At 42.8% G+C, this 16,968-nt stretch overlaps 2 protein-coding genes across 2 annotated transcripts; both read left to right on the plus strand.

Annotated features, from left to right (window-relative positions):
• Nucleotides 1-470: 470 nt before the first annotated feature.
• Nucleotides 471-1,891, plus strand: LOC127452460 (apolipoprotein A-IV-like). Its single transcript, XM_051717911.1, has 4 exons — nucleotides 471-566; nucleotides 642-697; nucleotides 814-964; nucleotides 1,088-1,891. The coding sequence occupies exons 2-4, from the start codon at nucleotides 658-660 to the stop codon at nucleotides 1,476-1,478; spliced, it is 582 nt and encodes a 193-aa protein (XP_051573871.1). The 5' UTR covers nucleotides 471-566; nucleotides 642-657; the 3' UTR covers nucleotides 1,479-1,891.
• Nucleotides 1,892-4,357: 2,466 nt separating this feature from the next.
• Nucleotides 4,358-6,276, plus strand: LOC127452452 (apolipoprotein A-I-like). The gene is made up of 4 exons (XM_051717900.1): nucleotides 4,358-4,407; nucleotides 4,527-4,584; nucleotides 4,989-5,139; nucleotides 5,226-6,276. Exons 2-4 carry the CDS (start codon nucleotides 4,545-4,547, stop codon nucleotides 5,800-5,802), a joined length of 768 nt encoding a protein of 255 aa, XP_051573860.1. The 5' UTR covers nucleotides 4,358-4,407; nucleotides 4,527-4,544; the 3' UTR covers nucleotides 5,803-6,276.
• The last annotated feature ends 10,692 nt before the right edge of the window (nucleotides 6,277-16,968 follow it).

A 16,968-nucleotide genomic window follows, 5' to 3' on the forward strand; every position in this document is an offset into this window, starting at 1 on the left:
CTCACCCAGCTCAATGAATAGGCAACACCATAGAGGATGTTAGTTGGTGCCTCTCATCGCAGGGCACAGGACAATGTTCCCAATTGTCGCACTTTGATAACCACCCTGTGGTGAAGTACTTATACTGAAGAAACTACTTGAAAGTGTTTTATAAACATAGTCCTCTTCCAGTCTAGACAGTTAATTAGCCCTATAAAACTTTAAACAGGTTCTTATATGGTAAGAATGGCTTCTTCCAAAATACCATAATTATTGTTGTGACCTGACTCCAAAGGCTGGCTTCTGTTGTTCATAAGTAGCCAGAGTTTTTTAGTAAAGTTTAGAATCTGACAGTTTTGTTTTTTTTTTTTAATGGTTTGGTTTGAACGTAAGGATCTGTTGTGACAAAATGTCCCTGCCAGGAAGTTTTAATGTGGAGTAATCCTGACAGCAAGGCACTACCCACTGGACTTTGGGTTTCCAAACAACAATCATCTCCCGTTGGGATATAAAAACAGATATGAAACAGCCACCTCCACACTACCACGTCGTACTAGACAGTGTTAATTAAAAGTGTACTGACACAGGTAATTAACTATTTTATTTGATTTGCTTTGCTTTCAGTATAATGTAAGGGACTCACATCTGTGATTTCTTTATAGGCCAAAACTGAAAACCATGAAGGTTCACCTGGTCCTTGCATTGGTCGTGTTCACAGGTTAGACAAATTACAAAAACAAGCTGACTAGAATAATTTATTTATAAGGAATATAGTTACACATTGCATTGTTTGAACATATTATTGACATCTGAAATTCTGTGTTTAATGAAAAGGTTGCCAAGCCAACCTACTCTATGCTGATGAGCCCAAGCCACAGGTGGAGCAGTTGACTGATGCCTTCCGGAGCTATTTTACCCAGGCAACTCGCTCAGCAGAGGAAACCATCCAGATGATTAGGACCTCCCAACTGGGGCAGGAAGTTAAGTAAGTCCAAAATATTAAACTGCAGGACATTGTTATTAGAAATAGCTTTCAGCAGCCATTTCTAAAGGCACACAAGAAACACATCATAATGGTAGACTAACAGATATTTTCTGTATGTCCCAGCCAGCTTGCCATTACCCTCAAGAGCCAAATGGATCCTCTGGCTGAAGACCTGAAGACCAAAATCACTAAAGGGGCTGAAATGTTGAGGGAGCGTGTAGGTGTGGAACTGTACACTGTGAGGTGTGCACTAAAGCCCTACTTTGAATATGTCATCACTGATCCAATTAAGAAGGGAGTGGATTACCTAAGATCTCTGGATTCTGAGACCCTGAAGGACACTCTGCTCCACAGTAGTGAGGAACTGAGAGGGAACCTGGAACAGAGCGTGAAGGAGCTGCAGGCGCAACTGGAGCCCTATTCTGAAGGCCTGAGGGAAAAGCTGGATCCCTACACCCAGAACCTGAAGGCCCAGCTCACCTCCCTCTACGAATCCTTGACCAAGAACAACTAAATCTTTTGAAGACTTCTTTAATTATTAAAGATTATTTTTGTATATTAATTAACATTTTGAATCCAAAAATGAAGATATATTTTATTATACTTTTCATGCACTCAGTCAAACTACTGTTCTGGTCTGTCACCAAAAGCTTAGAAGAAAAATACACATACAGAAAATTTCTAAATATTTCTGAATCAACTACATTCACAGTTGTATCGATCATCTTTGCCTTTCCCATGGTGTTAGTTAAATGTAGGAAATTTGTTTTAGAAAATAACGAAAAAGATGCTTCTTGAAAGAGCTTTTAATTTTCTATATGTAACTATGAGAAACCTATCATTCACTAACACAATGTTTTTTAAATAGATTGGAAGATTTGTTATATATTCTAATTAATAAACCCAATAAATGTCTGCAGAAAATAATTATGAGTCCTCCCACCATGTAAGACAAATCACTTAAATAGTACCACTTGATATGTGACATTTTAAAAAGCACAGTCCCCTTCCAACCTAAAATCTGATAATATTTAAAGTATAATTTTTTGTGCACAGTAATAATGTTTTTTTAAAACACAACAGGAAGTTTTTTTTTTAATTATTATTCTCTTTGTTAAAATTTTACTTTACTAACTTAGGCGGAGGAGCTGGATTGCTGGGTTCATAGTTCGGTCAAGTATTTCTGTAATGATTGGCTGCTGGCAATGATGAAGATGATGACAATGAAATTAAGAACCCAAGTGCAATTTATTAATAAACGTGAAAACCAAAAACCCTAACTATAAACATGAATGAAACATTAACATGAACTTGACATAAACTTGACTTAACATGAACACGTGACAACATTACCAATCACATACAATACTTGACAAAGGACAATGGAAAACATGAAGGTTTAAATACATGGACATGAGAGAACAAACTAATGAACAACAGAACTCTGAACAAGATAATTAAACAATAAACCAATGAAAACATGACACATGAACATGGAGGGAAAACATGAAATCACATGACAAGGGAACCACATGACATGAAACAGGAACTATAATTTTCTAAATAAAAGACATGAAATACAAGAATCAACAAAATACACATGACAGTGATAAAACTTTCTTTAAACTAAAAAAGTTTTTTTTTTCATGAAAGAAATAATAATTGAATACTTTTTAAATGAAGGTATTAATGGCCACACATCTGAATGTCTGAAAGTGAATTAGAATCTTTAGATGATAAAATGCTGATTTGCTTACAGATACTTTGTTAATTGGCTATGTTAAAGATACATTGCGACATAAATCAAGCAACAGCATTAACCAGAAAAACTAAATTATTAACTACAAAATTCCAAAATATTTTACTGTTACATTTCTCCACAGAGTTTCAAGGGTAAACTGTAGGGTATTGCAACATTGCTTATACATAATCAAAGTCATGAAAGCATTCATGGACTGTCCTAGGTTCAACTGCTGTGTGTATACATAATTTTCCTCTGAATTTACAAGTAGGCCTATTTTATCCAGAATCTCACAAGTAATCTAACAATCATGAACTCTCTGATTTCATTCCACTTCAGAGAGTCTTTTCATTTTGTCAAACAAGGAATGCTCCTTCACTTGACCACCACTGAAAGTCATTTCTTATTCCCTTCAAATATTTTCAACAAATGTTACTTTAAGGACTTTAAATTACATTTGAGTATATCCACGTATTACTTTGTAAACGCTCCTTTTTGCCTGAGAAATATTTTAAGTTTTGATGATGAGTGATGCTTTACAAACTCCAAGAAAAGGCTGTGGCATGAAGATTTGCTGCTTACCAATAATGCAACCAATGTAATAAACGACTGTTGCAAACATTATTCTGTGTAACTGTCTGCCTTGTTAAAGTTCCCATGGCCTTTAAATTTTTACAAAGTCAAATATCCTGCAGCAGCAATAGTTTGAATCTAGATCTAACAGTTGCCCTTATCTTTAGGGGTTAAACAGGCATGTACAACCTGGACTGAGTCCTGTGTTCATGCACTGATTGTGATGATGACTACAAAAATCATTTGGGGTCAGATTGATTTGAGTCCAAGGACATGTTAAATCAATTAAATAGAGCAGGTGGTTACTTTAGGAACAGAAACTACCTATTGCTAACTTTAAGACAAAAGGTGGGAAAACATACTGTTCTGTGTCCAACTGCTTATAGTGATTTTCAGAGTATGAGGGTCATAGATGCATCCATAAAACAAGATCAAAAATACCTATCACTTTGAGTGATGTGTCAAATCTTATCAGGAAGTGAACAAAGTCTGGTATCATTTGGTACAGTTATTAGCCAAAGGTCCAAAGTCAGCCTCTGTCTGGTTTAATTTGGATTAAGTACATCAGATAGACCTTTTCATTAATGACAGTATCCAAGATAATGAGTCTTGAGATAACTCAAAACCAAACTATGATTACAAGTTTACATAACACTCCAAGAGAAATCATTTAACATTTTAAATAAACACAATACTGTTGGTTACACTAAAGAAAACTATTTTATTTTTTAGATTTTAATAAAAATAATTTACTTTCTGGCTAATTTTTTTTTTTTTTTTTTTTTTTGTTGTTCATTTATTATAATGAAAGCAAAATTAATAGTCAGATTCCCTTTAAATATTTGTACAATACTGTATGAAATATAGTGTTATGTGTTAACTTTAGTTGTATTTTAGTTTATTGTACAAGAGCTATCATAGGCTTGAATTTAAGGTTTTAAATTTAAGGATCTGATGGCAGGTCCATTAAGGACATTATGATGTGGAGAAATCCTGACAGCAAGGCACTACCCACTGGACTTTGGGTTTTCAATCACCTCACCATGCTATATAAATACAGATATGTAGCAGATATCTCCACACTTGTTCTTCTTACTGGACAGCGTGAATTAAAAACACACTGACACAGGTAAGCAGACAGATTGACTTTTTTTATTCAAAATACAGCAATTTTTTTTCAACATGATAAAGAATTACTATAAAAAACAGCAATGGTAATGTAGAAGTGTTTCGTTTTTTTACTTACAGACAAAAAAACTGAAAACCATGAAGGTTCCTGTGGTGCTTGCACTAGCTGTATTTACAGGTTAGAAATTAAACTTTAAAAAGTATTACAAAAATATTTTTTCAAAACATGAAACTGTGTTATTACCAATGTTTTCGGGTGTAATAATTTATATTTAGGGTTGTGGCAGACACGGCTCTTGTTCGGAAGGGAAAGGAGGAAGCAGGAACCGGGTTGTCAACCAAAAAGACTTTAATAACAACTTAAACACAACACAAACATTGACGCGCACACACAACTCCGTGTGCGTCTCTCTTTCTCTCTCTAACTGGCATCCCCGGCTCCTCTTTATTCCTCTCCCGGTTGATTGGGCTGATTCAGCACTGGGTGTCCATCGTTATGGCCCGGCCATGCCCTCCTCCTCATCACAAGGGTGTAATTACAGTATAATTTGATCAATCTGAAATGCTCTGCTCCATCAACAGGTTGCCAAGCCAACCTCTTCTATGCTGATGAGCCCAAGCCACAGCTGGAGCAGTTGACTGATGCATTTTGGAGCTATGTTGCCAAGGCAACACACACCGCAGACGAAACAGTCCAGATGATCAGGACCTCCCAACTGGGTCAGGAAGTCAAGTAAGTCAAGAAATTTTACCTGCAGGACACTGTTATTTAGAAAATGTCTTGCCCTGAGATTACAAATGTTTTTCTCCACATCACAGTGCTAGATTAACACAGAGTGCCGACACGGCCAGCGAATATGCTATCACATTCAAAAACCAGATGAATCCTCTGGCTGAAGAGTTAATGACCAAAATCACTAAGGAGGCTGAAGTGTTGAGGGAGCGTTTGGGTCAGGATCTGACTACAGTTAGAGAACAATTGGAGCCCTATGCTGAGAATCTTAAGAGCCAAATTCAGCAGAGAGTGGAGGACCTCAGAGCAGCCATGGCTCCATATGCAGAGTCCCTCGATTCTGAGACCCTGAAGGCCACTCTGCTCCAGAGAAGTGAGGAGCTGAGAGGGAGCCTGGAGCAGAGCGTGAAGGAGCTGCAGGCTCAACTGGAGCCCTACACTGCTGAAATCAAAGAGAAGGTGGACCAGCGCCTGCAGGAGTTCCAGAAGACCGTAGCCCCCCTGACTGAGGATCTCCAGGCCAAGATTGCTGAGAGAGCCCAGTTTGTCCAGCAGAGTCTCACACCCTATGCTGAAGATCTGAAGGAAAAGCTGGACCCCTATGCCCAGAACCTGAAGGACCAGCTTACCTCCCTCTACGAGTCTTTCATCAAGAGAAATTAAATTTTGCTAAGAAGGCACAGCTTTGTCACTTTAAAAACTTTCACCAGTTGCTGCTAATGTAATTGGATCTTAGATCCATTTAAATGTGGAAGGATATATTTTCACTGTATGTGGTTAACATTAATAACTGCAGCTGATCTTAGAATTACCTAAAGTATTTATTGACATCAACTAAATAAAACACGAAAGTCCAAGAATGTGTTTCTAGATTGACACTATAAGTTTGTTGTAATGTTTGAGATCTTTTAAATTTAAACCAAAGAAATGTTTTGTCAAAAAAACCAAGTATTACAAAGGGGGCACTTTGCTGGTTACAGATTTGAACTTTGAATTTGTAGGAAGTTCTGCCTATTTGGGCAAAATTGTCTGTGTCATTGACTTAGTTTTGTTTACTGTGATGTTCTAATTTTCAAATATATGAGGAAGGTTAAATGATGTGAAACATTGTCACTTAATAAACAAAAATCATTTGCATTTAAGTTTTTGGCTGATACTGTACCTGTACTAAGCTAAGATAGATGCTAAATTATGCATGAATCCAATTTTTTTTACTGGTGACAGTCAATTTTAAATACAAAACAACAAATACTCTCCATGACATCAAGGTATGGTGAGGTAAATATTACAATGACAAACTTCTGCAGTTCTTCTCAGTTTCAGATATAGTTATAGTACACTGAAGTACACACACACACAAGAAAAACTGCAAACCTAAAAAATTTGCTAAATTAACTGGTTTGATTAAAGACAAAAATATTTTTTTAACATCACTGAATTAACCTGAATGTATAGGTAACACTACAAAAACTAAGTTTTAAGTGTTAGATCAGGTAGAATTAGCTTCTCAAGGTAACAATTGCAGGTTACCGCTTTTTACATAAGGACCAAATACAATGCAGTATCCTTTGTGTTTGTACCTGTTTGCAAACTGTTCTGCCATTGACTCCGTCAATTGTGGTGCACGAGCGGGAATGGGAGGTCTGTGGGGATTCACCCAGCAGAGTTACTCCCATTGAAGTCCCCAAATCGGCCCCAGCACTAACCGTCACGGTTATGTGCCCGTGGGCAGAAGGACCGGGGCGGGGAGCGGCTGGAGTGGCTTTTTTGGACCTGAACAAAGCGAACAAATATTTGTAGAGCAACCTCTGTATGTGACCTGTAAAGCTGGCACTTGCATGCCAATGGCAAAAAAGTCAGAAAATACAATGAGCATGAACCCAGGTGAGGGGAGAAACATGCCCTGAGTATTTATTCACATATTATCCACACTAAATATTATGTGACAAGACCAAAGAAATGCCAGCCCAAGGAGAGTTTTTCATAAAAATTGGATCTTTAGGAAGTTGGCTAAACCTGGCCACAGCAGGACTGAAAAGTGTGAAGTATAGTATAAAAATGATTTTTTAATGGCATCTGATCTTTTTTTGTTTTTATTTTATACTGTTGTATTTTATTTTATGGCATTATTAACTGTATTAATGTTCCTATTCATTAAATGTATTAAATACATTTAATATATTCAATTAAACACATTAAATGTATTTAATTAATACATTAATTAATAAATGTCATTAGTATAAATTTTGTTATTAAAATTATTGGTTTTATAGTAACGTAAAAAAAAATTGCCTCATTAAGTAGCTTCAATGTAGCTAGCTACTTTTTGATAGTAACTTGTAGTGTAGCTAACTGCTTTTTCAAAAGAGTAGCTTGACTGTAGCTTAACTACTTAAAATTATGAGTAGCTTGTAGCTTGTCAAACTACAGTTTCAAAGTAGCTTCCCCAACACTGTCCTCAGGTCTCAGTTGTTCACATCTGCACAGATCTACTTATTTACTACTCACCTGTTTTTCACAGTTTGTGTTTCATGTCAATAAATACCTGCCTTGGGGTTCAACACCATCATCGAGTCTGGGTTTCTGTGACAGTGTGTGTGTGTGTGTGTGTGTGTGTGTGTGTGTGTGTGTGTGATTACACAACTATAAATAAACCATATCAATAAAATATCTTACGTGTTGAGTAAGAAAACATCATGGTTACTTGCGTAACCTCCGCTCCCTGATGGAGGGAACGAGAAGTTGTGTCGATGTAGTGACACTAGGGGTCACTCTTGGGAGCCCGAGACACCTCTGGTCTTTGATAAAAGGCCAATGAAAATTGGCGAGTGGCATTTGCATGCCACTCCCCCGAACATACGGGTATAAAAGGAGCTGGTATGCAACAACTCATTCAGGTTTTATGCTGAGGAGCCGAGACAAGGTCCGGCCATTTCAGCAGGTAGTTCAGCATTGTGGCAGGAGGGACACAACGTCTCGTTCCTTCCATCAGGGAACGGAGGTTACGCAAGTAACCATGACGTTCCCTGTCTGTGACTCACTCGAAGTTGTGTCGATGTAGTGACACTAGGGGTCCCTATACAAAATGCCGCAACTGGCTGAACTGTGTTACATGAACTGGCGGTGTGTGACGGGCAGACAACTGTGTGCCTCATAGCCAGTGCACCAGGCCGACACGTAACCTCCCCCAACATAGTTATGAGTGTCGAACGGCCCTTTGGGGACAAGTCGACTACCCAAAAGATAGAGCCAGGCTAGCCCAGTCGTGGCCTCTTTTCCCCTTCTTTTTTCCACTCCCTAAAAAAAGAGGGATTATCCAAATTTCGCTGACAGAGAACGCTAGCAGGTCTCCTACCCTCATGATGGGAGTGAGCGCACTCAGGGGGGCAGTCTTCAAGGAGAGTGCCTTAAGCTCAGCTGATTGCAAAGGCTCAAAGGGGACTCTCTGTAGACCCTGAAGAACTACAGAGAGGTCCCATGAGGGAACGAGGCGTGGTCTGGAGGGGTTCAGCCTCCTGACGCCTCTCAGGAACATGATGATCAGGTCATGCTTCCCTAAGGACTTACCGTCCACTGTGTTGTGGTGTGCTGCTATAGCGGATACGTACACCTTCAAGGTGGAAGGGAACAACTGCCCTTCCAACCTCTCCTGCAGGAAGGAAAGCACCGATCCGACTGCGCATCTCTGGGGGTCTTCCCGTCGGGAAGAACACCACTTAGTGAACAGACGCCATTTAAAGGCATACAGGCGCCTTGTAGAGGGGGTCCTAGCCCGAGTGATCGTGTCTACCATCGCGGGTGGTAGACCACTTAGGTCTTCCATGTCCCATCCAGGGGCCAGACATGGAGATTCTAGAGGTCTGGTCGCGGGTGCCAGATGGTGCCCCGTCCCTGAAAAAGAAGGTCCTTCCTCAGGGGAATTCACCAGGGGGGGCTGTAGCAAGGAGCATGAGGTCCGAGAACCATGTCTGGGTGGGCCAGTAGGGTGCTACCAGGACGACCTGCTCCTCGTCCTCCCTGACCTTGCACAGTGTCTGTGCAAGTAGGCTCACTGGGGGAAACGCATATTTGCACAGTCCAGGGGGCCAGCTGTGTGCCAGCGCGTCTATACCGAGAGATGCCTCGGTCAGGGCGTACCAGAGCGGGCAGTGGGAGAATTCTTGGGAGGTGAACAGATCTACCTGTGCCTGTCTGAATCGACTCCAGATCAGCTGGACCACCTGAGGGTGGAGTCTCCACTCTCCTCTGAGGGAAACCTGCCATGACAGCGCGTCTGCTGCAGTGTTGAGGTCGCCCGGGATGTGAGTGGCTCGCAGCGACTTGAGGTGCTGCTGACTCCAGAGGAGGAGAAGGCGGGTGAGTTGTGACATACAACGAGAGCGTAGACCGCCTTGGTGGTTGACATATGCTACCGTTGCCGTGTTGTCTGTCCGAACTAAAGTGTGCTTGCCCTGGATCAACGGCTGGAACCTCCGCAGGGTGAGCAGAATTGCCAGCAACTCGAGGCAGTTGATGTGCCAACGCAGCCGTGGGGCTGTCCACAAGGCAGCGGCTGCGTGCCCGTTGCAAACGGCACCCCAGCTCGTCTTGGAGGCGTCTGTAGTGACCACAACGCACCTGGAGACCTGCTCTAGGGGAATGCCTGCCCGTAGAAACGTGAGGTTGGTCCAAGGGCTGAAGAGGCAGTGACAGACCGGTGTGATGACCACGCGATGTGTCCCGCGGCGCCATGCCCATCTCGGGACTCGAGTCTGAAGCCAGTGCTGAAGCAGTCTCATATGCATCAACCCGAGCGGAGTGGCCACCGCTGAGGATGCCATATGCCCCAGGAGCCTCTGAAAAAATTTCAGTGGAACTGTTGTTTTCTGTTTGAACGCTTTCAAACAGGTCAGCACCGACTGTGCGTGCTTGTTCATGAGGCGCACCATCAATGAGACTGAGTCCAACTCCAAACCGAGAAAAGAGATGCTCTGAACCGGGAGGAGCTTGCTCTTTTCCCAGTTGACCCGAAGCCCTAGTCGGATGAGGTGCAAGAGCACCAGGTCCCTGTGTGCACACAACACATCCTGAGAGTGAGCTAGGATTAGCCAACTGTCGGGATAGTTGAGGATGTGAATGCCCCCTTCCCTTAGCGGGGCAAGGGCTGCCTCTGCGACCTTCGTGAAGACACGAGGAAACAAGGACAGACCGAAAGGGAGGACTTTGTACTGATATGCCCGACCATCGAATGCAAACCGCAGGAAGGGTGTGTGTCGAGGTAGAATCGAGACGTGGAAGTACGCGTCCTTCAGGTCTACCGCCGCGAACCAATCTTGATGCCGGACGCTCGCTAGAGTGTGTCTTTGCGTCAGCATCTAGGACGGGAGTCTGTGTAAAGCCCGGTTCAATACTCGCAGGTCCAAGATTGGCCGCTACCCACCGCCTTTTCCCGGTACAATGAAGTAGGGGCTGTAAAACCCCTTCTTCATCTCGGCCGGAGGGACAATCTCATCAGACGTACCGGCGGATGGGGCCTTGCGGTGGGGCGGAGCCTGAGGTGCCACAATGTGTTGTGGCCGTGCTGAGTTCAGGGACATCAAAGTACTTACCTGGCTCCTTGTTCCACGGAACAGCCTGGGATGGGGGAGGAAGAGGCCTGTCCTCGTGACCCGTCACATCGGGGGCGGATTTGTGCCACAGCTGGGCGCTCAGGGGCGGGGAGACCACCGCTGGAGCATGAAACCTGCCAAATAGAGTGGTGGACGGTGGTCGTGATGACAGCCGTGCACACCGGATATGTGACCCAGGGAACAAGGAAACCGCTCTTGCTGCACTCTTGGGTACTGCAGCCACTTGGGCATGCAGCGCAATTAAATGCAGAGGTAACAAAAGATTCTCCTCCTGGCTCTCGACTGGGGGATGGAGTGGTCTGTTTACCAGCTCCAGAGCAGCGGGTTTCGTCATCCCTGGGTCGCCCGTCTCAGGGGCACTTCGAAGCCTTTCGCGGGTTCTTGGCGGCCGCGAGATGGGTGGCGTCTGCTTCCTGTGGTGGGCTCCATGCCAGGGCCGGGCCACAGGGGCGGGCTGCAGCGGAGCTGGTGCAGTCACCGCAGGGGGACACCCTTGGTGACGAGCAGACGGGGTGCGGGATCTTAAGCCGCACCGGGGCAGGATGTGCCGGATAACCTACGTCTGCTGCTTCACCGCTGAGAACTGCTGGGCAAAGTCCTCGGTGTCGCCGGACTGGCCAACTTGGGAAATGGGGACAGCAAGGAACCGTGCCTTGTCAGCCTCTCCCATCTCAACCAGGTTGAGCCAAAAGTGGCGCTCCTGGACCACCAAGGTGGACATCGCCCACCTGAGAGACCGCGCTGTGACCTTCGTCGCCCGGAGAGCGAGGTCAGTCGCCGAGCGTAGCTCCTGCATCAATACTACCCTCGTGCAGTTCCTTTAGCGCCTTGGCGGACTTGCAGGAGAGCCATGGCATGCAGGGTGGAGGCGGCTTGTCCAGCGGCACAGTAGGCCTTGGCCATCAGAGACGACATAAACCTACAGGCCTTGGACGGGAGCTTTGGGTGCCCGTGCCAGGTGGCGGCGCTCTGCGGGCATAGGTGCACTGCGAGCGCCTTTATCCACTGGGGGGATTGCCGAATAGCCCTTGGCCGCCCCACCATCGAGGGCAGTGAGGGTGGGGAAGCTGAAAGATCGGGACCGGGCAGTAAAAAGTGCCTCCCACGACCTTGTCAGCTCTTCATGCACTTCCGGGAAGAAAGGAACGGGGCATGGCTTTGAGCGGCGCCGCGAGCCCAGGAACCAATCATCGAGCCACGAGGGTTCAGGGGAGAGCGGAGGATTCCACTCTAGCCCGACGTTCACGTCAGCCTGTGACTGGGCGACCACACCCAAAGGGAGGAGCCCAGCTGAGGCTTCCGCATCCGACCGGACGAGCCCGCTCTCCGATGCTGCGCTCGAGAGCTCATCACTTTCACGGGCTCCAAATAAGAGGTCAAACTCGCTGTGAGACGAGCCAGCGGACTCATCCAGAAGCCCGATCGGGGCAGACGAGTGTGCTGGGGAATGGGAGGTCCGTGGAGGGATACCCGGCGGAGGTGGTCCCATTGGGGTCCCCAAATCGCCCCCAGTGCTAGCCGCACTGGCCTCATACCCGTGGGTAGAAGGACCGAGGCGGGGAGCCTCTGGGGTGGCTTGCTTTCTTACGAAGGTAAGCCACGACCGCATCATTGCCATGGACATGGTTCTCGCAATGAGTACATGACCCATCCATGAACGCTGTCTCCGCGTGAGCAGTGCCCAGACACGAAAGACAGTGATCGTGACCATCAGAAGGCAAGAGATAACGAGCGCAACCAGGAATAACACACAAAGGAAAGGCATCTTTAAAAAGACGCGTCTTTAAAAAGATGTTCCTTGTATGCCACTCTTTTAGAGATATATACTCTTTTAGAGAAATATACTCTTTTATTTCTGCCGAAGTGCCCAGGGGCATTCTCTGCAGTGCACCAGTGCAGAGGAGGGAGAAGCCGCTGAAATGCGCCGTCAGATCCAGTAGAGGTGAATGAACAGTCGTGGGAATTCAGCTCAGTGAGCATGACCGTTCGGCTCCGAAGAGAAAATCTGAATGAGTGGTTGCATACCAGCTCCTTTTATACCCATATGTTCGGGTGAGTGGCATGCAAATACCACTTGCCAATTTTCATTGGCCTTTTATCAAAGACCAGAGGTGTCTCGGGCTCCCAAGAGTGACCCCTAGTGTCACTACAGTGACACAACGTCGAGTGAGTGACAGATAGAGAAAGCCATTTCTGGGTCACTTTTAAATCTTTTCAGATCTCGGAGTTGTCACCACCTCTGAAAAGCCAAGCTGATGTTGATTTGGGTTTTTTTACGGACTCTGTCACTTTACCTTTTTGCTTGTAGACTCTGCTGTGTTCGGGGTTTCTTTGTTTTTACAACCGGTGATTTTGAATGATCCATGGTCAACTTTTCTCATTCGTTGTGACAACAAACTTTCAGCTTTAGCTTCTCCCACATGCACGCTACAGCAGCCGGACCTTATTTTCTCTGTGTATAGATGTGATGTCAACACGCACAGGCGAATGACTATGTATGCAATTTTTCACGAAATCCATCCTGACAGCTCTAAAATATTTATAATATAATATCATTATTATAGGTTTATCAAAGTGTATTCAGGGTGATCCTCGCTCCACATTCAAAAGCACCTAGCTGTTCAGATTGCAGGTACACATCTTGTTCACGACAACCAGCAGTTTAAACCATTTTTCTGCAGATATTTGTGTCAGACAGATTCAGAAAAAGACTTTAATCTCTCCACAGCACCTCACAAATAAGAGAACATTACTCAAAGCAGAGGGTTTAATGTCAGACAGTGATCGTTTTGAAATGTATTGTTGATGCAGCGCTTTGCTGTAACATCAGCGCATAAAAAGACTAAACCGGAAGCATAAAAGACACAAAACTTATTGCAGAGGGTTTTACCGTGCTGACTGTTACTTACTGTAAAGCACAGCAAGCTATCATCACGTTAAAATGCTTTCAAAGAAGTTGTGTCTCTCATTTAATTTTAGAATCGCATCTACCATTCAAATACCACCACTATAGACAATTAATGTTAGTAGTCGACCCCACTAATCAACTAGTCAGTGGTTGGACGACCACCATAGCACATCCCTGACGTACAGGTATACCTGATTTATATACACAGGCATAGCTAGACCTTATTAAGGGGGGCTTTATGAAAGCGTTCACGTCTCCATAGAGCTCGTAATTACAAGTTTTAAACTCTGAATTCTATGAAAGCTTCGACCTGACAGTCGTGATGTCATGTGAAAAGAACCAATATGGCAGCTGCCTTAACAGTTAAAGGTAGTGAACATATTTCGATTTAATATGCTATTTTATCATGCCACTGATTACTGGAGCATTTCTTTTTGTTCTTAAACATTTATCAAAAGCATATAGAGGTGAATTAATGAAGTGATAAACATTTTACTGTTATCAACAACAAAGTCGTTTTGGCGTTATAAGTGTTGCCATAGATACTAATAACTTATGAGGTCCAACAGCTCAGAGTAGAACCTCCGAGTTGCCATCTCGTAATTACAGTAATTCCAACATGACGTGAACACACCAAGCCTATGTCTTTCATCTCAGTCCCCCAACCCCCAACCAAACAAAATTATAAAAATGCAATTAAATCACATTCTGTGATTATGTGATCTCTCTTCATGTTTTCACAGATGCATTAAGATATCTGAGGTTATTTCTTTAAGCATCTGCCACATATCAGTCGTTAACAGACTTTAAAGTTTGTCACATTAAATATAATCCTTCCTTCTAGATAGTTATGGATCCGGATTTAGGCGACATAGGGCAGTAATGTTTGGCACAAAGCTGGTTCGCATAAAGCTGTCACAGATGCGCTCTCCTTTTCTCCATCTCTCCTCCAAACATTATTGAAATCACAAAATTCAATGCAACTCACTTGTATTCACCTACTGACTAACAGTTGCAAACTCCAATTGTTTATAAAGGAAATGTTCAGTCGAGCACGATTTGAGCTTGTGACCTCTTGCACTTAAAGCCCAGCTATTATAGCCCATCTGAAACTTCCACCGTACAGGTACTTATACAAGCATATATGGGCTGTCCTGTTTACCGAGCGGCTGTTAGAGTGACAGGTGTGATATTTTAAGGCACCTATTTCAATGATATCTGACAGGTAATAAGGACGTTTTCTGCATGTCATTTATTAATAATTAATTAATTAATTAATAATTCACTTACAGCACCTTTGAGGCAAGAAGTATTCCACTGAGGCACATCAGATCATCAGCTGAGCACCTTTAGGACTGAAATCCCACAGTCACCCCTGTTTATATACCAGAATACAGAATTACATATTACAAAAAGGGCAGGATACACAAGTTGGTAGAATGTGACCCAAAATCCAGCACCCAGACAAAAACTAATTTTGCTTCAATGTTTGTTTGTTTACACATTTTGTATGCATTACATATTCATCCATCTCTTTCCTTGACCGCTGTAGTTTTGACGATGACACTCTGTGTCAGATGAGTGTCTGTTCTACTTCTGAAAATGGATGGCAGAGAGTGAGCTCAGTGAGTGAGCTCAATGTCACTGACCACACCTACTTGGGCAAAGAGCCAAATGGTGAGATGTTTAACTGCTGTCACAGTCGGTCAGTCGATGTTGTTATTAAAGAATTCTGATTTTTTTTTTTTTTTTTTTACATTATCAAGACAGTTTGTGCTTTTTCACAGAAAGAGACCTGAGGGAATAAAACAAGTTTAATTTTTAATTGCACAAAATATCTGCTTCACTTCCATCCACTCTTAATACTGCATGCTTGCCTCTATCTACTTGGCAATTAAAATCCACTGTAAAATCTATACATGTTCATTGTAAAGATGTAAAAATAAAAATAAAAAGTCAACTATACACACTTCTTTTATGTAATGCCAAAAGAGAGCTCTTTCTTCCTGCACTTCAACACATAGACTAGAAAAGAGTTGGAATTAGGCAGATTGGAGAGCAAGGAAATGACCCCCAGAAGAGACTGCAAAATCCACTGCCTGCAGTTCTACTATTACCACATTGGCAATGTGTATGACCAGCTCAACGTCTGGATCAGAGGTTACCAGGATGAAAATGATAGCACAGGAACTGTCAGATTTATGGATCAGATCTCAGGTCTTTCCCACTGCTCAGATACATAAAACAAGACTTTATCTTATTGCAGTTCACAACAGTCAACATTGTCATTGTCAGCTTTGCAGCTCTAACCAAACAAAATATATGTAGGCTTATTTTTCTCAAGATGTTCCTCGGGTTTTCATTGTTACTTACAGTTTAAAGGGGACATATTATGCCCCATTTTACAAGATGTAATATAAGTCTCAGGTGTCCCCAGAATGTGTCTGTCAAGTTTCAGCTCAAAACACCTCACAGATCGTTTATACTACCTTGCCTTTATACCCCTGTTTTCGGGGTTGGGGAGTAATGAAATACAAGTAATGGGAATACGTATTTAAAATACAAAATATAAGTAACTGTATTCCACTACAGTTACAATTTAAATAATTGGTAATTAGAATACAGTAACATTCAAAAAGTATTTTGATTACTGAAGAGATTACTTTACATTTTATTGTCATTTGTTTCATTTAATATTTAGTCCTTTCAGATGGAAAAATTTAAACATATAAATCCAAAGTGCATTTGAACGGCGGTGAAACACTTTCTTATGATGTGTTACATTCAACAATCCTATATTGAGACTGCTATACTGTCTGGTTATTAGTCCCTGATTACAGGGTGTTGCCCCGGTGATATTAATTCTTATTAATATATTAATTTTGATATTTGATAGTTATCTTTGATGATTGTTGATTTGAAGGATTGATAAACTAATGTTAATTCTAATTTATGTTCTATTGATTTTAATAATTAATAATTATCTTTAATAATAATTAATATTGATTGATTTAAAGGACTAAAAAGCTAATATTGATTCTAATAAATGTTCTATTGATTTTAATAATTAATAACTATCGGGGCCTGGGTAGCTCAGCGAGTATTGACGCCGACTACCACCCCTGGAGTCGCGAGTTCGAATCCAGGGTGTGCTGAGTGACTCCAGCCAGGTCTCCTAAGCAACCAAATTGGCCCGGTTGCTAGGGAGGGTAGAGTCACATGGGGTAACCTCCTTGTGGTTGCTATAATGTGTGGTTCTCACTCTCAGTGGGGTGCATGGTAAGTTGTGCGTGGATGCCGCGGAGAATAGCA

Source organism: Myxocyprinus asiaticus, chromosome 15 (assembly GCF_019703515.2).
Source record: "Myxocyprinus asiaticus isolate MX2 ecotype Aquarium Trade chromosome 15, UBuf_Myxa_2, whole genome shotgun sequence".
Taxonomy (NCBI): Eukaryota; Metazoa; Chordata; class Actinopteri; order Cypriniformes; family Catostomidae; genus Myxocyprinus; species Myxocyprinus asiaticus.

Coding starts and splice junctions, on each gene's coding strand:
- LOC127452460 (XM_051717911.1), top strand. CDS start 658: ATGAAGGTTCACCTGGTCCTTGCATTGGTCGTGTTCACAG. Junction 698..813: donor TGCATTGGTCGTGTTCACAG/GTTAGACAAATT, acceptor TTTAATGAAAAG/GTTGCCAAGCCAACCTACTC. Junction 965..1,087: donor CAACTGGGGCAGGAAGTTAA/GTAAGTCCAAAA, acceptor TGTATGTCCCAG/CCAGCTTGCCATTACCCTCA.
- LOC127452452 (XM_051717900.1), top strand. CDS start 4,545: ATGAAGGTTCCTGTGGTGCTTGCACTAGCTGTATTTACAG. Junction 4,585..4,988: donor TGCACTAGCTGTATTTACAG/GTTAGAAATTAA, acceptor CTCCATCAACAG/GTTGCCAAGCCAACCTCTTC. Junction 5,140..5,225: donor CAACTGGGTCAGGAAGTCAA/GTAAGTCAAGAA, acceptor TCCACATCACAG/TGCTAGATTAACACAGAGTG.